The sequence below is a fragment of the Cynocephalus volans genome, chromosome X (genome assembly GCF_027409185.1).
Source record: "Cynocephalus volans isolate mCynVol1 chromosome X, mCynVol1.pri, whole genome shotgun sequence".
Classification (NCBI taxonomy): Eukaryota; Metazoa; Chordata; class Mammalia; order Dermoptera; family Cynocephalidae; genus Cynocephalus; species Cynocephalus volans.
The window spans coordinates 137,767,471-137,793,575 of NC_084478.1; the positions used below are offsets into that span (position 1 = coordinate 137,767,471).

Sequence of the window (26,105 nt, forward strand, 5' to 3'; positions counted from 1 at the left end):
TCAAAAGTGTTATTTGTAATTGATGACATAGATAAAGTGTGATTCTAAAGCCAAGCTGGGAGCATCTGGAGGAAAAGACCAAGGCCATCTGCTAGCAGCATCAGAAAGTTATGATGATATCTGAACTATACTGAGTTAATGGTTGGAGCCATGCAAAAAATGGTAGATATGTAGGAAGTCATGAAGTCAAACCCAACCCAACCTGATTTCAATCTCTGCCCCCATGCTAAATCAATTGTTTTCCCATCCCATCTGAAATCCTGTCTTGTACTTCTCCCCAGATCTCTCATCACTTCCTCTTTACCACCAACATACACACATGAAGTTTTACAAAGGAAAACAAACCAATAAGCTGCCATTGAACTAATCTCTGACAGATTCATTGATCAGGCCTGTGTGTTGTTTATCAAAGAGGCAGGGTTCCACTTTGTGGAGTTAGTTCAAGAATGGAGCAAGGTAAAAATAATTGGTGGTCAAATATCTGGAAATACTTGCCTTGAGTAGACCCAGCTTGAGCCTCCATGTCACAACAAACAGGAGAGAATTTAAAACCTGTAAGAGGAAACATTTTACTAATTAATCCTTGTCTAAGTGATCTGGGATTCCTCAAACTTTAATCCTTACCCTTTATGCAGTGGTGTTTTTCTTTTGAATAAAAATTTGATTGAAATGTCATTCACATATCATAATATTCATTCCTTTAAAGTATGTGATCCAGTGGTTTTTTAGTATTTTCACAGAGTTGTGCAGCCATCACCACTATCTAAGTCTAAAATATTTTCATCATCCCCCTAAAAATACCTCATACTGAGGGTATTGCAGGGGTAAAAGAATGGTAGAGCCTGGTGGGGATACTTCTTTCTTTTATTTTAATGTTTCAACCCAGCGAACTCGCTGTAAATTCCTATGTCAGGAGTGAGATGAAGGAGAACAAGATGTCTTGGCAATACAGGAGATCATCTACCATTCCATTTTACATGATTTTGGTCAATTTTTTTTCTTGATTAACAGATGAAGCCCAGAAAACTGTAGTGACTAGTCTAAGGTCTCCTAACTTTCATCCTAATGCTCTTTCACTTACATGAATATGCATGCGTACATAAAATATGTTTCCTTCTTGTTTCCATACTTTACCTACTACACTTTTGGCCAAACTCAGCAATACACACATATATACATGAAAATAATCTAAAAAGAAAATCAAGACCCCAAAGATATTTGGTGATATTTCAAAGTGTTATGGACTGTCATTTAAGAAATGATATTCTAACTAGTGGGCAACTGCTCATTCCTGATTATATCCTTGTGGCCAGTGTCCCCTTTGGGCTGAAGGAGGCAGAAGAGGACAGAATAGAAAAAGCTTTAGGTACAGGGCAGTTGGCTGCCCTCCGCCACCTGAGAGAATACTAATTAGCCACTGCTAACAGACTAGGCCTTATGGTCATGGTGATGGGGACCTATGAAATTTAGACAAACAGAATGATGGAGAGACTAGATTAATGTACTGAATAAGCATTAATGTGCTTTTCATGAAAGAGTTTTGTTCTTCAATAGAGACAGAAGAGTAGAAATAAAATCAATTACCCCTTTCCAACAAATCAAAAAGATAAACCTTTTCCTTTTCTAAAAGTTGCAAATATATATATGTATATATAGTATATATTGTAATATATATAGTAATTATATATATATAATTACAATACAGTGATATTGTTGTTAGTACTTATTGCCTGGCAAATGGCTGATGTTAATTCACTTCTGTTTTTTAAAATCACTTCAGTCTAAGCTGGTTAATTTGGATATGTCTGTATGTACCATCAACAGGTTAATCTGAATTAAAACAGAAAGCACATACAGAGTATGCTCGCTATACAATTGTTCATCTCATCGTTCGTATATTGATATAAACCCAACGTACATGAAATGAGTACTTCCTATAATAAACCCCACTAGTGGGCCGAGCCCATGGCGCACTCGGGAGAGTGCGGCGCTGGAAGAGCGGCGACGCTCCCGCCGCGGGTTCGGATCCTATATGGGAATGGCCGGTGCACTCACTGGCTGAGTGCCGGTCACAAAAAAAAAAAAAAAAAAAAAAAAAAGACAATAAACCCCACTAGTATTGCACTGGAAAATAAAGATGAAAATAAAAGATGAGTTATAAATAAGACATGCACAATATTGCTGATTATATGAGATTATCTCCCTTGGGGGTTCACCAGAAATGAAATGTATTTTGTCTACCATTGTAAATAAATGTATCTACGTGACAGATATTTAGGCACATTTTGTCCATGGGACTCTGCTAACTTGCATTTCCATTTTGCATGTTAAATAAAACATGGGCAGATTTGGGGAAGGAAAACAAAAGAAAAGCTAGTAACTGTGCTTCCTCTGTGTTTTACTTAAACAGTATAGGCAGTTTTATTACCATTTTCCCCATCAGACTTTCTTTCATGGTCAGTGTCGGTCAAGGACAATGCAGAGTTGGCCCGGCTGGACAAACAGGAACTATGTTCTGATTTCATTCCCCTTATCCACATTCTCAGTGCATGGTCAGGTGAGGCAGCACCTTCTGTCTCTGTGTCCACATCAGATCCCATCTCCAACTGGTAGCCGTGCTGAGAGATGCTGTGCATGTCCGTCTGGTAGCCAGAGCACAGAGTGTGAGAGGTTTCACAGAATTCCATTTCTGAGAAGAAACAAAGTTCAGAGAACAAATTTAGAAGTATGAAGAAATGCCCAATAAAATTCTACTTTTTGCTTTTTGTCCTCACACGCCCTCCCCTACGCCCCCATTGCTAGTAATTATGTCTTTTTGCAAAGTTAGAATTCTGGCCTTTTATTTATGGTAGCTAGGATTCTGTGCTTATTTTGCACTTCTGTAGCTTAAAATTATGCTCCTGTTGATTCTTACAAGGTTCTGGAAAAAGCATGCCCGAAATAGCTTTATAGCTACAATTTTAGGTTGCACAAAATGTAATGAAATAAGTGTGTGCAGAGGAGTATAAAGTGTAGAGAGCTGTCCTTTAAAAGATACTTCTCTTCTAGGAAGAATATATATGATCTGTAGAGCACACCTATGCTTAAAATATTAAAATTATTTGCTTTTCTAAGAATTTCATGCACATTGGAGTTAAGAATAAATAATTCAATGTGAAAACTCTGGGAAAGAAACATTAAATTCAAATACACTTTTCTAAAGTATTTTTCCTAAGACACGGTGATTTAAACTCTAAAATTACAAGTGCCTAATATTATTACTTTCTGTTGCCTTCAAAGGAGTTTAAGGCCTGCTTTATGCTAATTACTCTGTTCAATTCATTCTTTCAACAAATACGTAAAAAAGTATTCAGTAATATATTGTACCTCTGCAGTGCTTCATGGTCTGGATGTTCCCCTCTTCCCCCTCCCAAATCTCAGAATTATAAAATGTTTAGAATTTTAGAGAAGATGTAATGAATCCCCGTTTTTTACAGTTGAGGAAAATAAACTCCAGAGGGTAGATATTATTTGTCCATAGCCCACATCAGATAGCAACAGAGCCCTTTTTTCTAAAACACCCATCTGGGCATGGTTTCTGCTAGACACCAACCAATGAAGCCCCATCAGCTTACTGCATGAATAAATCAGGCATTCAGTCTTATAGTCAATTGTACATTTAGTTATGGCAAGGTGTCAAAAAGGGGGAAAATGCTTTAACAATCCCTAATAAGTTAATGAAAAATGACCACATGCTAAGACATATCATCTGAAATGTCCATGTAATACTTAGATAAGGTAATCCGGAGATGTAGTACACTATATAGGATTTTCTCAGACTGACATCAGAGACAGGGTATGTAATTTGGCCAGGAAGAAGCTTAACTGAGTGCATCTAATCCTTAGCACATATCAATAAAATGCAAATGCTAACATGAATTTAATTCTTTGAATACAGAAAGTGCTGGACCTTAGACCATATACTAGAGAAGAATGCAGAATATGAATAGATTTTTAAATAACTATTTTGAGACATATTATTGCTAAATAAGAGTTTAACAAATAAATTCTTAATGCTCATTTAATAGCCATTAGGTGCCTATCACTGTGCTTTATGAAACAGATATTGTAGGCAAATAAAACTACTATAATGTATTAGGAAAACTCAATTAAAAATGAATTCTTTCAGGGTTATAAGTCATTGCTGTGTATATTACTTTATGATTTCTGTGATGAATGTCTTTAAGAATAATTCTTTCTACCTTTCTACAAAAATTTGTCTAAATTCCAAAGGAGTAATGTTTAAACAATAAGCATGGTTTCCACTTACCAAACATAAAACCTTATCAAACCATGGTTCTCCTTGCCATAAGGCTAAAACTAAAAATCCATTTCGCCCAATATCATAGCCATCTAGAATATTAGGATCAGTTAATATTCATGCCTCTTAATTTCACAATGTTTCATTATCCAATCTTATTTTGCAGTTGTTGCTACGGAAACCTGGTAATGAACCTGTCAGCTTGAAGCTGAAAGAATGGAATTTTATATAGGCTTGTATTCACAACTTTCTTCATTTAGACCAGAGGTTCTCAAACTTGCCTGCTTCAGAATCACCTGGAAGGCTTGTTAAAACACATATTGCTGTGTTACACCCCCATACGTGCTCCCCAGTTTCAGTTTCTGATTCAGCAGATGTGGAGTAGGGCCAGAGAATTTACATTTCGAATAAGTTCCCAAGTAATGCCCATGCTGCTGGTCCAGGAACCACACTCTGAAAACTACTGACCTAAAGATTTCTCTGAAGTCAGTGGGAGCCAGGAAAAGGGGAGTAGTGAGGGTGCAACCTCATCGGTGACATTACCATAGATTTTGGCACACTATCTCTAATTTTATTTGTAGACATGAGAAATAAAGCATTTGCTCTGAATTGCTGTGAAGTGCCTCTGTTTGTTTTCCATGGATTCAGGGCACTAATTAGGAAATTTACTTCCAAAAGCATAGACTTGCCTTGAGTTTCACTCATACAGTGGCATATGAGACTTGATTTTCCAAAGATTTTAATATGTACATCTGAGTCATGACATTTTTTGGAAAAGGATGAGCAAATAAAAATAATTACAAAGCCAATTTGTCATTCTAGATTAATGAAGAGCACTGGCAGATGTAAGCAGAGTCCCTTTTTATTAAAGAGATTTTTTTCTCCTTCAAAAGGAAATTTGAACATGGATTTGTTCCCTTGTAAGGAAAAGTCATGTAATATGATTTAAAAAATTGTATAGAATGCACAACATTTTCTATTGGAACTATACCCTGCTTTGAATACAAAGACTAAATCACAAATTCTCTAATTAAATACTGTCAGATAACAGTATACTTCCTAGTCAATCTATAAGTAGAAAAAGTAACAATCCAAGTAAGGTAGCAGTTGCTCTTTTTTTTAAGTGCTAAAGCAAAAATTAAAAAAAAAGAAAGAAAAGTAAAAGAAAAAGAAAGAAAAGAAAGAAAAAAAGTTCACTAATTTACAGTAAATTATTCATTGAAGTGCCTCACTTCCTTTTCTTGAAATCAATGTTACCATTGTAAAATATCTCCTTAAATACACAAAAGTCTTGGTGGTACTCAAAATCCCCATAGGATGCATTATCTATAAAGCACTTACAATGTACCATAAGTGGTTGTTTTCCAGCCTTGCTCATATAACCTTGTTGCCTACATATTCCCTAGAGAAGATAAAGTTTAGCTGGATTTATTACAGATCTATTCTTACCAAAAAGCTAGTCATGAGAGAAATATAAGTACAACCTTAGAATATCTAAGATTTAGATAGATAGACTGGTACCATGAGAAATTATGTTTCAAGAGTAAACAGATAAAGATGTGATCAGGTCAATTACATATTTGATGCTTCACAAATATGTATTTAATTTTTATTCTAAAGAAAACCTATTTTAAAGCCTTACAAGAGACAAATTTTGAGCAGATTAGTGAAGAGTTGAAATCCAATTTTTAAAATGGGCAAAGGGTTTGAAAAAACACTTTACAACAAAAGAGACAGGAATGGCCAAAAAACAAATGAAAAGATGCTCAATGTCATTAGTTACCAGGAAAATGTAAACTAAAATCACAATGAGATGCCACTACATACTTACTAGAATGGCTAGAAAAATTCTGATCATACCAAGTGTTGACAAGACTGTGGAGCAACTACAACTCTCACACAGTGGTAGTGAAAAAGTAAAATGGTACAACAACTTTGGAAAACAGTTTGGCAGTTTTCTAAAAAGTTAAAGCTGTACTTACCAGGAGAATAATTGTACTCCTGGATGTTTATCCCAAATAGATGAAAACTTCTGTCTACACAAAAATCTGTACAAGGGGTTGTTCATAGCAGCTTTATTCATAATAGCTAAAAAGTAGAAATGACCCAAGTGTCCATAAATAGGTGAATGCATAAACCAACTGTGGTATATCCACACAATGGAATACAAGGGATCTTCAAAAAATTCATGGAAAAATTTGTATTTTAATTCTATTTTTCCATGAACTTTATGAATTACAGTCATTTTACTCAGTCTTAAAAAGGAATGAACTATTGATACATAACAACATGAATGGAGTTCAAAATAACTATACTAAATGAAAGAAGACAGACAAAAGGTCTATATATCCTATGCTTCCATTTATACAAAATTCTAGAAAATGCAAACTAATCTACAGTGACAGAAAGCTGATCAGTGATTGCCTGAGGAAAGGGTAGAGAGAGAGATGGATAATAAAAGGACACAAGGAAAATTTGGGAGTAAATGTCTGTTATCTTGATTGTGGTGATAGTTTCACAGGTAGTTTCACATGCCAAAGTTTATCACATTGTACACTTTAAGTGTGTGCAGTGTGTGTAGTTGACTGTACTTCAATTATACCTCTATAAAGTTTTTGGTAATAGATTGTACACCACCAGATATAAAACAGCAAGGAGACTTTGAATCAGTTGATTTTCATAGGTGGAGCCAAGGGTCTGAGAGATAGAAGAAGGTTCTGCTCTTTTCTCCCCAGTGGAAGAGAGTACATGTAACATGAAGAAAAATGTAGTTAAAATGTTATCTTGCTTATATCTAAGCCAAGAGGCAATAAAGACTAACTGATGCATGATTTCTCAGTGATCCTCTAAGACAGCACTTTTGACCTAGGGACATACCAGCTAAAAGCCAAGTTTAGGGGGCAAACTAAGGATGAAACTTATTACTGCTGAGCTTTCAGCAGCTAAGGGAACATCCTGTAGTTGGAGATCATGAGACTAAGATGAGTGGGTCTGACACAGTGAGTTACGATAGACTCTGTTGATGTTAATAAATTAGTAATTTAAAAAAATTATGAAGTGCTAAATAAAGTGAACTACTATATTCTGTTTCTGAATCGAGGGGTTGATCTTCAGTTGTTCAGCCTGGAGAAGCCATTTATCAAAACTTGAAAAGGAAAGTAATAATTATCTATATCATTTTTCTTTCAGAAATGCCATTTCTGAGTTTCTGATAAGCTTGAGACTTTATTTCCCTTAAAATTCTACCCACCTACACTTCCTCTAAAAAGGGAGCTTTAAGGAATTACACTTAAAATAAATAATTGGAGGCCAAAACGTGATTAATCTTAGCCATGACTCGAGAAATTTGAGATATACCTTGTAATGAATGTAGGCCATTTACAAAATAAGGGTGAGGTGGAGGGGATAAAATTATTAGCTTTAATTACTGTGACTCATAACAACCCTTACGGATTATATGCAAAAGTAGGTGTTATTAATTAGCCATGCAGTTTTTGGATAAGTCACTTACCATCTTGTGGACTCAGTTTTCTTATTTATAAAATGTATGGGCCCAACTAGAAATAAATCTCTAAGCTACTGCATTGTTCTAAAATTCTGTACTTATACCATTAACATGTTATAGCAAAATACAGAATAGTCAGTATTTTCAAATGAGAAAAGAGTGGTTTTATGAATCAAAGTGACATTCATACTTCTATTGTGAAGAATAGCTGGAAATACTAGTTAATAAGATCTTGTGTTATGATTACAAGTCTCGCTATATTAAAGTATTGATACAGTCTAGCTATTTACTGTGAATTGCAAGATTATTGATGGATATGTACAGTATCTAAAATGTAAAAAGCAACTGAGTAAAGGTTACTCATCAAACATAAAAGTATCAGTTTACTAAACCACATGTAATTGCAAACAGTAGTCTATGGCACAATGAATAAAAATTCACATAATTAAAAAAATTACTGACCCACTAATAATTTATAACTGGCTCTAGAAAGATGCAATGGATTATTATAGTCTTAAGCAAGAAACACAAAGAGAGAAAGAAATGAGCAACACCAGATAGGAGACAACTAATTTTCACTACTGGGTACCATTTTGTATTTCTCAGTTTGGGGGCTTTGAAAAGAAATCGATATCAAATTGTCAAATCGGTTCATGTAAGTTTACTTAAACACAACTTCACTGAACACCCACTCAATTTCAAGTCAAGAAAACAAAACAAAATAGTCTTTTCTGATTTTTCTGAGCCTTAGAAAATTAGTCCAATGTTATTTCGTCTTTTCTTCATGAAAATGCTTTATCAAATGCACAGTGTTCTGTTGGGCAGTGAGCAGAGTGAGTTAACAGGACTACGTCATATCCTTTGGGAAGCTGCACAGAGAGCCTTCCTAAAGACCCTAATAATAACAGAGTAATAAAGGCACACTGCCCAAACCTGACCTTTAGTTTTCTGCTGATGGCTCATCACACTTTTGTGGGGCACAGGAGTGAGAGAAAAATAACTTAGCCTCCTGAAGCCTAATCTCCCCATCATAGTTCCAAATGCACCCATTATCTCGGCACCAATTATGCCTTATTTAATTTTCAAGATTTCTCCATCTGTCAGTATACTAAAAAGCACAGCAACAAATCTGGTCAGAATTAAAAGCCTAAAGTATAAACTTTCATGCTTTGTGACCAATATTCGCTAACTGGAGACATCTCAGACCATAGTTAAAAGACCATGTTAATTCAAAAGGGATGCTCTCAGAAACACAGTGAATTGCAAATCTGTAAAAATGGCTCAAATCAGAGAAGGACATAGCATAGTAGCACAAAGGCAAAAGGAAGGGAGAGGAGGTGGGAACCTGGAAGACATCAAAACAAACTCAAATCACATTTAGAGAGAGATTAAAATATTCTTCAGAATCTGAGAAGAGGAAGAAAATTTGATGTGGGAGTAAACAACTATTTCCTTGAACTAAATTTCATTTTAGTGGGCAGCTCCATTTAGACCACATTCACATTAGAAGGGAGAACTAGTTTTGAAGCCAACTGAGACAGCAGTTACTACTACAGTGTGAAAGGTGGATGCTTGCTCTACAGTCTTTGTAACAAGAGTCTGGAAAAAGTATCAGGGACTAGAAAAGATGGTGGGAGGTCCTGGAGTTCAACAGAAATTTAGATCAATGAGAACCTGCGAATGTTCCCTTTATTTCAACATTTCGAATGAGACAGAGACTTCCCAGCCTAAATGAGAAATTTTCAGGGCTACTGAGCACTGCAAATCCACGGTGCTCAATGGCCCTAAAAATTTCTCATTTCTTACCTGCGTTGGTCCAATTTTCTGGCTGTTCATAACACAGGAGCCTGAATCCTTATTGCCCACTATGGTCTTCCAGGTATATTTGTGTATTTCCATTATGCTCACTAAGCATGTGAAACCGTTTGGTCAGTGTGTGTGTGTGTGTGTGTGTGTGTGTGTGTGTCTGAAATTTTTAAACTACATTAATCTGCTGTACAATTCCAATTAGAGGAGTGAGACCAATGAGCTAAAGAGCTAAATAGCTATTAACACTTGAGAGTGCCTCAAACACATACTCATAAAGGCAAACAATGTGACTTTTGCAACATTCTACATTTCTCTGTAAGCATTTATTCTGTGATGAATGAGTAAAGATGCCAAGATAGGACTGTGCACCAGTCAGTGTCTATGAGAACTACTGAATAAACTACATTCTGCTCCTTTAGGGGATTCTTCTTACCACCTTTCAAAGATGCCTTAATTTTCCCTCTGTTATCTTTGGACATGTTGTGCCAACCACCTAGAATACTTCCGCCTTATTTTTCACCAATCTAATTCTTAATATCCAGCCTGTCACAGTAGCCCCACAGAATAGTCTCAACTTTCCTCTCCTCTCTCTCGATAATCTTACTCTTCCCTATAGCACTTCTCATCTTTGCTACATAACTTTATATCTGGTTGTATATTTCTATTGTCTCTATATTTGTATCATCTGTATTATCGCTCTAATTAGACCTCCATCTCCCATAGTGTCTCCTAAATTTTTGGTATCTCTCAAAATCAAATGCAGTATACTAGTAATTATGCAAGAGAGTAGATTTTAAATACTCTTACCATAAAAAAAGGTAACTATATGGGATGATGGGCATGTTAATTTGCTTGACTATAGTAATCACTTCCCTATGTACAGTCATCCTTTGGTATCTGCAGGGGATTGGTTCCAGGACTGGAGGGGATACCAAAAGCCATGGATACTACAAGTCCCTGGTATATAATGGTATAGTATTTGTACATAACCTACACGATCTTCCCTATACTTTATTATTCATTTATTTTTGTTTTTTAAATTAATTTTTGACATGTAATAATTGTACATATTTATGGAGTATAGAGTGACATTTTGATATAAGCATACAATGTATAATGATCAAGTCAGGGTAATTTAAACTTAACAATGAAAGAACAAGTAACCTGATTAAAAATAGGCAAATAACCAGAATAGACATTTTCTCCCATATACTTTAAATTATCTCTGGATTACTTATAATACCTAATACAATGTAAATTCTATGTAAATAGTTGTTATATTGTATTGTTTTTTATTTTGTATTATATTTTGTTGTTGTATTGTTATTTTAAAATTTTTTTTCCTGAATATTTTAGATCCATGATTTGTTGAATCCAAGGATGTGAAATCCATGGATACAGAAGGCCAAAAATACATGTATATCTAGATAAGTATATCAAAATATTATGTTGTACACCTTAACCATATACAACAAAAAACAGAAAAAAATCAAATGCAAAGTGTTGTGTGATCTATGAAGGACTATATGAATATAAGGTAGTACTGCCATCTCCTCAGAAGTTAGAATAATTCTAGGCAAAGAGTAATCATTGCATACGAAAGTTTTAAAATCAATAGTTAATATGAAACCATTCTTGAAAGGATTAACATCTTGAATACAACTCTGACACATATGATAAGACTTTGCTTAACATAAAACAATGCCTAATAATGCAAATTGAAAAATTGTGGTTTTGGTAAATTAGCTGTGTATTTCAAATAATAGATACTCCACGAATTTGGCAAGGAGAGAGAGACAGCAGTTCACTGGCTGTTGATTCAGGAAAAAAAATTATAGCAATATTAGATTAATGGAGAATACATTCTCTGTATAGTCTTCTCACTGAAATAATCTCACAAAGAAAGCTTTTTTCACTCTATTTTTGGCTAATGAATTGAAATGACTCCCTATTAAAATTCTTCAGAAATATACCCTATGCTGTAGGACAGGGAGGCTTTTACTGAAAGCGGCCACAAAGTCTTGGTAAAAGACAGTCCTTAAGTTGGCTTGAATAGAAACTTCTTTTGTCCTTCTCATCACTCAGTTTCATGCCATATATCAGATAGAAATTAAAATCTCAGTAAGTCTGCAGAGTATCCTGGAGTGGGTATGTAGCTCTTCTGTGATCTTATGTTTACAGAAATTCAGGGAATGTTACTCAAAACATTTTTCAGAGATAGAAAGAAGAAACTCTCCAAGTAGCCAAAGGTTGAGGAAATAACTCTTTGGATACTCATCAGGAACTTTAAATTTGAATTGTATTCACAGGTAAACACTAAATTTTGGACATGACTTCTACATCCAGCTAAGATAGAGTGACAGGAACCGAATTTATTCTCCTTCCTGAAATGACAGCCACAAAAACCAAAAAAATGTATGAAACAACTGTTTTCAGACACTGGACAACAGATAATGAAGGACAGTGATCCCTAAGATACGCACACAAATGATGTCAGCCCAATAACTGCTCCAGCTTACTGCCTGCAAAGAGTTTGCAGGCCTCAGCACAAGGATGGGGAACAAAGGTGGAGCTTGATGGTCTCTCTGAGTTGAGAAGATGGACCTGGTAATCCAGGAAGACCAAGACAGAGTTTGCAGTACAGAATAGTAAGGAGGAGAGAGCTGCACAGAAAAAGTGCTCCTGAGATCTGCAGAGAACCCGCTGGATATTCACCTGCATTCTGAATGGCGCACACATGCAAGAAAAACATTTGAGACTGGAGAAAGAACCACCTGAAAGGAATAAAGGAAAGAATTTCTGAATCTGAAACAGAGTTGGAAGTAGTCCCTGATCCCAACAGCCAGAGTGGAAAACCTCATAATTTATGTGCACTGAGTAGAATATTCAAAAGGGTTTTGTATTCATTTGTGTGTATGTATATGCATGTGTACATATACACATATGCATGTGTGTATATATATATATACTTGAGCTTTGTTCTAGTACATGGTTAAATTACTTAACAACAGTTTTATCCTTCTGGGTCTTGCTATTAAGCTTTGTTAGGTGGGTTAAGAGCAACATTGGCTCTATAAGTCTATAAGACTTTATGTCTTATAGAGTTAAACATACATCTGTCATATGACCTAATTATTCCAGCCCTCAATATTTACCAAAGAGAAATGAAATAATGTGTCCATACAAAGATTTATATACAGATGCTAATGACAACTTTATTTGTAAGCACCAAAAGTTGTAAACAACTCAAAAGGCCATCAACAGGCTAACAAATGCAAGCTCTGGTACATCCATACAATAGAATACTACTAAGACATAAAAAGGAATGAGCTGTTAATACCTACAACAACACTCATAAATATTAAAATACGTATGCTTAGTTAAAAGGCCAGAAAAAAAGTCTAAGTACTCTATGCTTGCATTTGTGTATTCTAGAAAATGCAAACTAAACTTTAGTGACAGAAAACAGATTAGTGGTTGCCTGGGAGTTGGGTGGGTGGGAAAAGCACTACAAAGAGGGAAAAGGAAATTTGGGGAGTGAGAGGTAGGTTCGCTGTGATGATTGTGGTGATGTTTTCACAAGTATATTTATGTACATATGTCAAATTTACCGAATTGTACACTCTAAATATGCACAGTTTATTGTATGTCAGTTATACCTCAATAAAGATGTTTTTAGAAAATACAGAGGGAAGACAAGAGTGTTTTCTGCCTGCCTAATTTAAATGTCCCAGTAGAACATTGGGTGTAATGAAACAAAGTAATGAGGTTGATAAGACAGAAAAACCAATCTGTGTTCACAAACTGCCATGAAGGAGGGAAATGACAGATGCATTTCTTCTAACTTGTTTGCTATTTTACCTTCACTCCAGTGGAATCAGAGGGGCTTAAATTCTGGACAATCAAATCCTGAATGGTTAGAGTGTTATAGATTTATGTTAATATGACCAGCAAATAAGGTTTAATCCTAATGTGGCAGGAAGGATTCATGGGGCAATCTGGGCTCAACAATAAAGTACTGTGACAGATTAGGTGGATGAAGTGATACTGGTGGCACACATTTGCCCTTTCCACCTTGACAGGCTAGTTGCCTTTGTTTTATTACATAGCTACAGATTTCTGTCATAAACCTGGCTGTTCATTCTAATCAAATACATGTTATCCGTTTCAAAGAAGACTAGATGAGAGGATATGGCTAACTCAGTACAAACGCAGCCCTACTATTTAAACAACCCTCAAAATCTACCTACTTCTCAACAATGGGAGGTTAGTAGTATCCCTTTTGTTTAGCATTAATTTCATCAAGGGCTCTTTAGTAGCATAGTATATGTAGTCAAAGGCAGAAGGGATTATTACATAGAAATACTGGCATAATAGCCAAACACTCTCATAATTAGGGTCAGTTTTGACTTCATTCTGAAGTATAGCAGATCTGAACCAACATAGTTATTTCTGAGAATGGTGCTTACATTATAGTCCTACCATTACAAACTTCTATTTAGAAGGAAAGGTCATTCTCCATTAGGTGTGGAAACTGGGAAATTAATTTACCTCAGTTACAAGAAAATTCACTTGGAACTGATTAAGTACAAGGTTTTAGGCTTCACCACTTAAACTAGTAGTTCTGATTTCAAAGCACACATTATTCCCCCGTCCTGGGGCATAAGTGGATGGAGGGCCAGCTACCAAGGAACGTGCAGTTTTACATATTAAAAAGAAGAAGGAGAAAGTAATTCCAAACTTGAATTTAACATCTTCCATGTACTAGGCCCTAAAACATACATTATTTCATTTAATCCTCACAGTATGCCTTGTGAGAAAGGTTACTATTATTCCTATTTTTCAACTAAGGCAACCAAGCCTCAAAAAGAGATTAAGTAGGACTCCCGTTCAAGATGGCGGCGGCTGCGGCGGCTGACGCGGAGTAGCTGAGGTGGAAAAGGTGGCCACTGGGCCTCAGGCAGCCGGGAAACTTGTGGACCTTCCTCTGGCCATCTCTTGAGGGAGGACTGCTGCTGCGGGCCGGTCGTGGGGGCTCAACGCCACTTTGCCCCCGGCAGGAGAGGCTGCCTCATTTACAGGCAACAGCTTTGAAATGTGGAGCAGGAAAAGAACTGATTTTTAGCTGCAAAAGCGAGTCTTGAAACAGGGAACACGGCGCCAGGGCTGCTGTGGATGCAGCCAGGATCCCGGAGGCTGGGGCCGCACTGAAGGCGGCCAGCTACACTATTCAGGATTCGAGGTTTAAGGCCGGCATTAAAGAAGATTCCTGGGAGCGCCCGAGCGGCCCCGCGACTGAACAGCCCGAGGCGGCAGCGCCGAGAACACGGAAGGCAACAAACCAGAGACAGAGCGAGCGCCCGACCTGGCACAGCACTGTGAGTGATCCCTGGCACAGCTCTGTTCGGGGGGTGGATGCCCACGCGGCTCCCGCCTGCACCACCAGGCCACTCACTGCCCCGGTGCTGCCTCCATTTTCCCAGGTGCGGGCAGCTCCGCCCTGCTCGGCCATCACTGAGCCCATTTGCTTGGCCTGGCGCAGGGCTTTCCGGACCCTGCGGGCCGGCCTCCTCTCCCACTCCCTCCGCGGTTCTCTGGAGGGGCTGGGGGTGTGGGGCGTCCCGACCAGTGTTGGGAGGGCTAGGAAGTACGGGCGGGCCGACTGTCACTCCACCACACCCTGGACTCCGGCCCCAGTAAACTTCCTGTTACTGGGAGGCAGATACCATCTCTGCGACCACCAGTTTGGAAAAAAGCCTAACGAATTTCTGGTTGGGAATAGTGTGGTAGGAGAGTTCCCAGGTCCGCTTGAACCTGCCGGAGAGCAGGCTGCAGGCGGGCACTAGACTCGGTTTATACCGGGGGGATACAAAGGTGAACAAGACCCGAGAAAGATCTACACAGTGCTACAAAGGCACCCAGAGAGACCGGTCGTCTGTGCCTAGCAGAAACCTGGTAGACTTCCTGGGCGAGGCGGTGCTGAGCAGGGTCTTGAAGGCCCAGCTGATAGACGAGGGGTGCAGAAGACACACCCCAGCCCAGCACAGTGTGCACAGAGGGGGGAGACGTGCGGCCAGGGAGGCGGAGACTCGACAGAAACCACACACCCGGTGGGGTCGCCACTGCACGATCTAACAGCCTGGGCCAGAGCACACGGAACGGGGAGAAGTCCTGTACAGAAAGTGAAAGCTCAACAGAGATCACACACCCTGTGGTACGTGATCCACCAGCCCAGCAGAGTCCAAGCTGACCAGAAAGGTGGATCCCCGGAGAAGCCCAAGACCCGAGGCAACCACACACACAAGACACTAGAGGCCAACTGAGCAGTCACGGCGGGAGCCATACGAAATTGGCAACCACAGCAACATCCTAGTTAGTCATTAGTCTCAAACCGGTGGACTGTGAAACCCCCTGCCACAATGAATAAACACCAAAAAAAAGACACCAGAAATACAAAAAATCAAGAAAGTACACCACCAAAAGTTAATAAATCTCATACTCTAGATCCTATAGAACAAGAAGCCCTTGAAATAACTGACAAGGAATTTCGAGTGATAATTCTAAGGAAACTGAATGAGATACAAGAAAACTCAGCTAGACATCATGATGAAATGAGGAAAAGTATACAGGATCTGAAAGACGAAATATACAAGGAAATCAATGTCCTGAAAAAAAATGTAGCAGAACTTGCTGAACTGAAGAAGTTATTCAGCGAAATAAAAAACACAACGGAGAGTTTAACCAGCAGGCTTGTCGAAGTTGAAGAGAGAACCTCTGAACTTGAAGATGGGCTGTTTGAAATAACACAAGCAGACAAAAAGAAAGAAAAAAGAATCAAGGACATGGAAGAAAATCTGAGAGAGATATCAGACAACCTCAAGCGCTCAAATATCCGAGTCATGGGTATTCCAGAAGGGGAGGAAAATGGAGATTCCATTGAAAACATATTCAACAAAATAGTGGCAGAAAACTTCCCAGGTATAGGAAAAATCACAGATCTTCAGATCCAGGAAGCTCAACGATCTCCAAACGTATTCAACCCAAAAAGGCCTTCTCCAAGACATGTCATAGTCAAATTGGCAAAACTCAGAGACAAAGAGAGAATCTTAAAAGCTGCAAGAGAGAAGCGTCAAATCACCTATAAGGGAGCCCCAATCAGGTTAACATCAGACTTTTCATCCCAAACCCTAAAAGCTAGAAGGAATGGGATGACATTTTCAAAATACTAAAAGACAAAGATTGCCAGCCAAGAATACTCTACCCTGCAAGGCTATCCTTCCGAAATGAGGGGCAAATAGTATATTTCTCAGACAAACAAAAACTGCGGGAGTTCACTACCACAAGACCACCCTTACAAGAAATCCTCAAGGGAGTACTGGGTTTGGTTCCTGAAAAATAACTACCACTGTCATAAAAACCTAAGAAAAATCTAAACCCGCTAGTACAATAAAAATGGCATTCATGAAGAGAAAACAAGCTAACAAAAACACTATCTACAACCTAAGGAACCAACAAACAAAGAAACCAAACAGTAAATCAGAAAGCAAGGAACAAAAGACACCTAAGACAACCAAACAACCAATAAAATGCTAGGAATAAATCAACACCTTTCAATAACAACTCTTAATGTAAAAGGCTTAAATTCCCCAATTAAAAGACACAGACTGGCTGACTGGATCAAAAAGCAGGACCCAACTATATGCTGCCTACAAGAGACCCACCTCACCCATAAAGATTCACACAGACTAAGAGTGAAAGGATGGAAAAAGATTTACCATGCAAACAGAAAAGAAAAACGAGCTGGAGTGGCTATTCTTATATCTGACAAAATAGACTTTAAACTAAAAACCATAAAAAGAGACAATGAGGGACACTACTTAATGATAAAAGGACTGATCCATCAAGAAGACATAACAATCATAAATATGTACGCACCCAATGTTGGAGCAGCCAGATTTATAAAACAAACTCTATTAGACCTAAAGAAGGAAATAGACACTAATACCATAATAGCAGGGGACCTGAACACTCCACTGTCAATATTAGACAGATCATCTAGGCAAAGAATCAGTAGAGAAACACAAGATCTAAACAAGACTCTAGACCAATTGGAATTGGCAGATATCTACAGAACATTCCACCCAACAACCTCAGAATATTCATTCTTCTCATCAGCACATGGATCATTCTCCAGGATAGATCACATATTAGGTCACAAATCAAGTCTCAATAAATTCAAAAAAATTGGAATTATCCCATGTATCTTCTCAGACCACAATGGATTAAAACTAGAAATTAATAACAAACAAAACTCTGGAAACTATACAAACACATGGAAATTAAACAGCATTCTACTTAATGACATATGGGTCCAAGAAGAAATCAAGCAGGAAATCAAAAAGTTTATTGAAACTAATGAAAACAATGATACATCATACCAAAACCTGTGGGATACTGCAAAAGCAGTATTGAGGGGAAAATTTATTGCATTAAATGCTCACTTCAGAAGAATGGAAAGATGGCAAGTGAACAACCTAACACTTCACCTTAAAGAACTAGAAAAACAAGAACAATCCAATCCTAAAGTTAGCAGACGGAAAGAAATCATTAAGATCAGAGCAGAACTGAATGAAATTGAAAACCAAAAAACAATTCAAAAGATCAACGAAACAAAAAGTTGGTTTTTTGAAAAGATAAATAAAATTGACAAACCATTAGCATGGCTAACAAAAAAAAGAAGAGAGAAGACTCAAATAACAAAAATTAGAAATGAAAAAGGCGATATTACAACTGATTCATCTGAAATACAAGGAATCATTCGAGACTACTATAAACAACTATACGCCAACAAATTTGAAAATCTGGAGGAAATGGATAAATTTCTGGACACACACTAGCTCCCAAAACTGAACCGTGAAGACGTAGAAAATTTGAACAGACCAATAACAATAAAGGAGATTGAAGCTGTTATCAGAAGGCTCCCAACAAAGAAAAGCCCAGGACCAGATGGATTCACAGCAGAATTTTACCAAACATTCAAACAGGAATTGACACCGATTCTTTACAAACTATTCCAAAAGATTGAAACGGACGCAAATCTCCCAAACTCATTCTATGAAGCAAACATCATCCTGATACCAAAACCAGGTAAAGATATAACCAAAAAAGAAAACTACAGGCCGATATCCTTGATGAATATAGATGCAAAAATCCTCACTAAAATACTAGCAAACAGAATACAGCAACACATACGAAAAATTATTCATCACGATCAAGTGGGATTCATCCCAGGGATGCAAGGTTGGTTCAACATACGCAAATCAATAAATGTGATACACCATATTAATAAACTCAAACACAAGGACCATATGATCATCTCTATAGATGCTGAAAAAGCATTTGATAAAGTTCAGCACTCATTCATGACAAAGACCCTCTATAAGTTAGGTATAGAGGGAAAGTATCTCAACATAATTAAAGCCATATATGCCAAACCCATAGCCAATATCATCCTGAATGGGGAAAAGCTGAAAGCTTTTCCTTTAAGAACAGGCACTAGACAAGGATGCCCACTCTCACCACTCCTATTCAACATAGTGTTGGAAGTACTAGCCAGAGCAATCAGAGAAGAAAAGGAAATAAAGGGCATCCAGATTGGAAAAGATGAAGTCAAACTGTCCCTGTTTGCAGATGACATGATCCTATATATCGAACAGCCTAAAACCTCTACAAAAAAACTCTTGGAATTGATAAATGATTTCAGCACAGTAGCAGGATACAAAATCAACACACAAAAATCAGTAGCATTTCTTTTCTCCAATAGTGAACATGCAGAAGGAGAAATCAAGAAAGCCTGCCCATTTACAATAGCCACCAAAAAAATAAAATACTTAGGAATTGAGTTAACCAAGGAGGTGAAAAATCTCTATAATGAGAACTACAAACCACTGCTGAGAGAAATTAGAGAGGATACAAGAAGATGGAAAGATATTCCATGCTCTTGGATTGGAAGAATCAACATAGTGAAAATGTCCATACTACCCAAAGTGATATACAAATTCAATGCAATCCCCATCAAAATTCCAAAGACATTTATATGGAACAATAAAAGACCACGAATAGCCAAAGCAATGCTCAGCAAAAAAAATAAAGCTGGAGGCATAACACTACCTGACTTTAAGCTATACTACAAAGCTATAATAACCAAAACAGTATGGTACTGGCATAAAAACAGACACACTGACCAATGGAATAGAATAGAGAATCCAGAAATCAACCCACACACTTACTGCCATCTGATCTTTGACAAAGGCACCAAGCCTATTCACTGGGGAAGGGACTGCCTCTTCAGCAAGTGGTGCTGGGATAACTGGATATCGATATGCAGGAGAATGAAACTAGATCCATACCTCTCACCGTATACTAAAATCAACTCAAAATGGATTAAGGATTTAAATATACACCCTGAGACAATAAAACTTCTTAAAGAAAACATAGGAGAAACACTTCAGGAAATAGGACTGGGCACAGACTTCATGAAGACGACCCCAAAAGCACGGGCAACCAAAGGAAAAATAAACAAATGGGATTATATCAAACTAAAAAGCTTCTGCACAGCAAAAGAAACAATTAAAAGAGTTAAAAGACAACCAACAGAGTGGGAGAAAATATTTGCAAAATATACATCTGACAAAGGATTAATATCCAGAATATATAAGGAACTCAAACAACTTTACAAGAAGAAAACAAGCAACCCAATTAAAAAATGGGCAAAAGAGCTAAGTAGGCATTTCTCTAAGGAAGATATCCAAATGGCCAACAGACATATGAAAAAATGCTCAACATCACTCAGCATCCGGGAAATGCAAATCAAAACCACATTGAGATACCATCTAACCCCAGTTAGGATGGCTAAAATCCAAAAGACTATGAACGATAAATGCTGGCGAGGCTGCGGAGAAAAAGGAACTCTCATACATTGTTGGTGGGACTGCAAAATGGTGCAGCCTCTATGGAAAATGGTATGGAGGTTCCTTAAACAATTGCAAATAGATCTACCATACGACCCAGTCATCCCACTGTTGGGAATATACCCAGAGGAATGGAAATCATCAAGTCGAAGGTATACCTGTTCCCCAATGTTCATCGCAGCACTCTTTACAATAGCCAAGAGTTGGAACCAGCCCAAATGCCCATCATCAGATGAGTGGATACGGAAAATGTGGTACATCTACACAATGGAATACTACTCAGCTATAAAAACGAATGAAATACTGCCATTTGCAACAACATGGATGGACCTTGAGAGAATTATATTAAGTGAAACAAGTCAGGCACAGAAAGAGAAATACCACATGTTCTCACTTATTGGAGGGAGCTAAAAATTAATATATAAATTCACACACACACATACACACACACACACACAAACCGGGGGGGGGGGGGAAGAAGATATAGCAACCACAATTATTTGAAGTTGATACAACAAGCAAACAGAAAGGACATTGTTGGGGGGGAGGGGGGGAGGGAGAAGGGAGGGAGGTGTTGGTGATGGGGAGCAATAATCAGCTACAATGTATATCGACAAAATAAAATTAAAAAAAAAAAAAAAAAAAAGAGATTAAGTAAATTGTCCAAGGCCACATAGATACTAAGTGGAAAAGCTAACTCAGAACAATTTTAACACTGAGTTCCAATCACCTCATGCAGCATATGCAGTTATAAGTAGCACATTCAAATTCACGGCCTACTTCTCATTTGTGCAATGTGCATGTGGCTGATGCTAGAACTGCCTGCTCCTCGCCTCCTAGGTTTCATTCAGTTCACTGCTGTTTCCATCTGGATTTTCACAGCCAGTAGCCAAAATACTTTGAGGGATATAGCAGCCAGGAGACAATGGGCATTTCCTCTATCACTGACAGTATAAAAAGAGACCCTTAAACTATGCATATATTAGCTCATTGATCTTATATGAGTTTAACGTATTTTTATACCTTCTTTTGAAATATTATTCCATTTCCTACTAATTCTTATGGACTCACGTCATCAGCATCATGTCACTTTGGCTCACTGAAAACAACAATGATATTTTGGATTTTCTGTGCTTACAGACAGCACAAACAACATCTATGTCTGCAGGGGGACAAATAAAAGAAAATGTTGGCCTCTCCTGTGTTTAGCTCCCTAGCACAGAGCAGCTGCCTTGAGGAGAGTTTTCAAATTATTTAACAACATTAACAAAGATGAGAAGAATATTATTCATTGGAAAATGTGTGTTGGGGTATTACTTCAGCACATTATCACCCAGCCAGAGGAGACAATGAGATCAAAATTTGGGGGCACTTCCTGTTTACAAGGTAGCAGTATCATCTCAGGCTAAATAGACTGAGCCTAAATCTGTGATCCATAATTAAGAGTTTTACATGTATCACAGCATTCAAAGAAAGGCTTTGAGTTGAAAATATTCTACAGTTTCTGACAAAATGATTAGGAACATTTTTCTTCATTTTAAATTTATCAAGGAGGTATGAAATTAGATAAAGGCATGCCTCTCTTTAGCTTGTATACTATCATTTAGTACTAACACTGCAGGCAATTTCTGCAAAATGCATTTTCCCAAACCTCTTATAGCTAGAAAGCAAATACAAACAGCAACAATAACATTAGTGCTTTTGAACTGGAATTATATATGGCTCAAATACTTATTAACATTGCCCTAAACATTTAACCCAAACAAGCAAATTAACATTTCAGGCACTTAAAGAACAATGGACAATCTATATACATAAATGCGTGTTCATTTTCCAGATTTTGGAAGGATATGCAGGTCAAACAATCTGTGAGGATTGCCAACGACATTTATGATGTGCAGGACAGATGTAATACGGACTATACAATGCCTGGAATGGCTGACTCCATTTGGTCCCCAAATCAGCACCTTGACGGGAACAACCACAAACAAACAGTCAAACAGTGATTTGAGAGTCTATTGACAAAACACCTGCTTAGCTAAATTTTCACTTTTGACACAGTTACTTGGCTCTGTCACTGGTTTCAAGATTTGTCCTAGGCATGATTCTAAGGTGGATCTGTTCCCTTTTTCTGTTCCCTGTCCTTTAGCCTCTCCCACCCTACCATCCATTACTTTTATGATGTCACTTCCTTTTCTAGAACCCCAAATCCACTTGTTTTTTCTCCCTTCCTTGTTCAATGTTCTAGTTTTGTGGCCAATTACCTAAAAGCACAGCACTATGTTAGTAAATTTGAACAGTTTAAGCTAGGTTTAGTATACTTTCTATTACCAAACTCACAAAAAATTATATATTATAATTTTTTTTTTTTGTTTGTGACTGGTAAGGGATCGCAACCCTTGGCACAGTGTCGTCCGCACCACGCTCAGCCAGTGAGCGCACGAGCCACCCCTATATAGGATCCAAACCTGCAGCGTCAGCGCCACCAGCGCCGCACTCTCCCGAGTGAGCCACAGGGCCGGCCCTATATATTATAATTTTAACAGAGCACCTCAATGCTTGTTTTCATGCATTCAGTCCATAAGTTATTCGATAGTAGCTTATTGAGTACCTACTATGTGACAGGCACTGTGGTAGAGTCCAGGCAGATTAGAGTGAAGGAAAAAGACATATCCCCTGCCCCTGAAGGGCTAACAATCTACTGCAGACATGGAAATTATAACAGGACAAGGAGGTAAGTGCCATGACAGATGTATGCATAAAGGGCTATGGAATCCAAGGGAAGTGAGGGACTCACTCTGCCTAGAAGACTGAGACAGGATCCAGAGAAAAGGTGATATTTTGAGTTGCATCTTAAAGGATGAATATGCCTCTGGTAGGTTAAAAAGGGATGAGAGTACTTGTAGCAGAGAAAAGCACCTGTTCAAAGGCAAAAACATGGGCAAGGGAATGGTGACTTTAAGAAATAGCAAACAATCTTATGCATCTGTAATACAGGTGGCGGGTTGGAGGAGCCAGTAAAGTAAGATGGAGCCAGATTGAAAAGAGCCTTGTATACCATACTAAGGAATTGGGCCTTGCTTGTCTCAAATTATATCCCATGCTGCTTACTGTTCCTATATGTAAGGACTCCAGAAACACAAATAACTGAATTTTAAGGATTTTTCAGAAGTCTACACAGCAGCCTGGAAATTCTAGAGCTGTGAGTTTTAATCCAGAATGTAAGAACATTTATTTAATTAAAAAATATTTATTAACTATATAATGTGCCAGGTATTGTTCTGGGTACTAAGGAAAAAGCAATGAACAAAACAGAAAAAAATCTTTGCCATTATGGAACTCATGTTCCAGTGGGAATAAATTTGTAATAAGTGTTGCAATCAAATTCAGTATTGGAATCACACAGATTTTCATCTGTATATTAATCTATGCTATTGTCTATGCATTTCATCTGGGTATTAATTCAGGGTTCTTCCCGAAGATCAGGAAAACTGAGTATGTGAAAACAGTGACGCACCAGAATTTAACTTGTTCTGCCCAACTGAAATCGACCTGGTGAAAACCAAGTCACTGGCTTCTGTTTCTCCTCTGCTGAGGACCTTGGGGGGCTGTGCTGAGATATGCTGCCTTTGGTCCTACTCTGTGTGTTCACTTTGCTGCCCAAACGATTTTTGGCTAAATCCTTGGGAGCCTAATATCTTGAGATTGGTGTGTACAGAGGGAGGGAGGAAGGAAGGGGGACAGAGGAAAGGATGGGGAATTTTTTGTTTTTGAGGGGAGCTCTTCTAGCCAAACCAGAGCCCACCTGAAACATTGTAATCATCACGGCCTTCAGAGATTGAGACCTGGAGGGTAAGGTGGGGGTGGGGGGAAGGGGAAGAGAAAAATTGGATTAATACACAGTTTATCTATAATATTATAAGAATATCACTGTCCCACTTCGTGATGTATAATCAATAAATAAAAGTCCAGTCTTGATAAGGTGACATATAAATGACAAATATTATTTGCTCTAAAAATTCCAAATCTGGGCAGGGTTATTTAAAACAGTCCACTTGTGAACAGTTTAATTATAGCATTAGACCAAAATTATAGAAAGATAACTTTAATTCATCTAGGAAGTCAGTTTTATTTCATAACATACATAAAATTCAAATGGGCCTTAGATGTGTGAAAAGAAAACTAACTAGAAAGCCATTTTGAATTATGATTATCCATATATGAAATTGAAATATATATTATTTACTGGTATATTAAAAATAACACTGGATTCCAAGACAACATTTCAATAAAAAAACCCTCTATAATAAGAATTATTAAATTAAGTTAAGTATAAAATTGGATGCACTGATATGTAAAAGTTGGAAAAAATTTATCATAAATTTTTTCTTACTATTTCCACTCGTTTAAAAGAGATAATTGACTTTTATAAGTAGAAGTAGCAACTTACATCTACTATACACTTACATATATTCCCAATGTGATTCCATAAATAAATATTCCATTAATACAAATAAAGATAAAAACCAAACTTCCACATCTCCACCCAAGGATCTTCATGTTAAAAAAGAAATATCGAGTTTCAAGATGGCGGCGGCTGCGGCGGCTGGCGCAGAGTGGCTGGGGTGGGGGGGGTGGCCACTGGGCCTCAGGCAGCCGGGAGGCTTGTGGACCTTCCTCTGGCCATCTCTTGAGGGAGGACTGCTGCTGCGGGCCGGTCGTGGGGGCTCAACGCCACTTTGCCCCCGGCAGGAGAGGCTGCCTCATTTACAGGCAACAGCTTTGGAGTGTGGAGCAGGAAAAGAACTGATTCTTGGCTGCAAAAGCGAGTCTTGAAACAGGGAGCACGGCGCCAGGGTTGCTGTGGATGCAGCCGGGATCCCGGAGGCCGGGGCCGCGCTGAAGGCGGCCAGCTGCCCTATTCAGGATTCGAGGGTTCGGGCCGGCATTGGAGAGGATTCCTGGGAGCGCCCGAGCGGCGCCGCGACTGAACAGCCCCGAGGCGGCAGCGCCGAGAACGCGGAGGGCAGCAAACCAGAGACAGAGCGAGCGCCCGACCTGGCACAGCACTGTGGGTGATCCCTGGCAAAGCTCTGTTCGGGGGGTGGATGCCCACGCGGCTCCCGCCTGCACCACCAGGCCACTCACTGCCCCGGTGCTGCCTCCATTTTCCCGGGTGCGGGCGGCTCCGCCCTGCTCGGCCATCACTGAGCCCATTTGCTTGGCCTGGCGCGGGGCTTTCCGGACCCTGTGGGCCGGCCTCCTCTCCCACTCCCTCCGCGGTTCTCTGGAGGGGCTGGGGGTGTGGGGCGTCCCGACCAGTGTTGGGAGGGCTGGGAGGTACGGGCGGGCCGACTGTCACTCCACCACACCCTGGACTCCGGCCCCAGTAAACTTCCTGTTACTGGGAGGCAGATACCATCTCTGCGACCACCAGTTTGGAAAAAAGCCTAACGAATTTCTGGTTGGGAATAGTGTGGTAGGAGAGTTCCCAGGTCCGCTTGAACCTGCCGGAGAGCAG

The 26,105-nt window shown here is 38.6% G+C and overlaps 1 protein-coding gene across 3 annotated transcripts in view; it reads right to left on the reverse strand.

Moving 5' to 3' along the window:
- The window catches only part of TENM1 (teneurin transmembrane protein 1), a 559,047-nt gene that overhangs the window by 476,186 nt on the left and 56,756 nt on the right, over positions 1-26,105 (reverse strand). For all 3 annotated transcript variants that reach the window (XM_063082943.1, XM_063082944.1, XM_063082942.1), the window contains exons 2-3: positions 2,429-2,689; positions 496-552 (exon numbers count right to left, since the gene is read on the reverse strand). In XM_063082943.1, the coding sequence (XP_062939013.1) occupies positions 496-552; positions 2,429-2,689 (318 nt within the window). The remainder of the gene's footprint in view (positions 1-495; positions 553-2,428; positions 2,690-26,105) is intronic.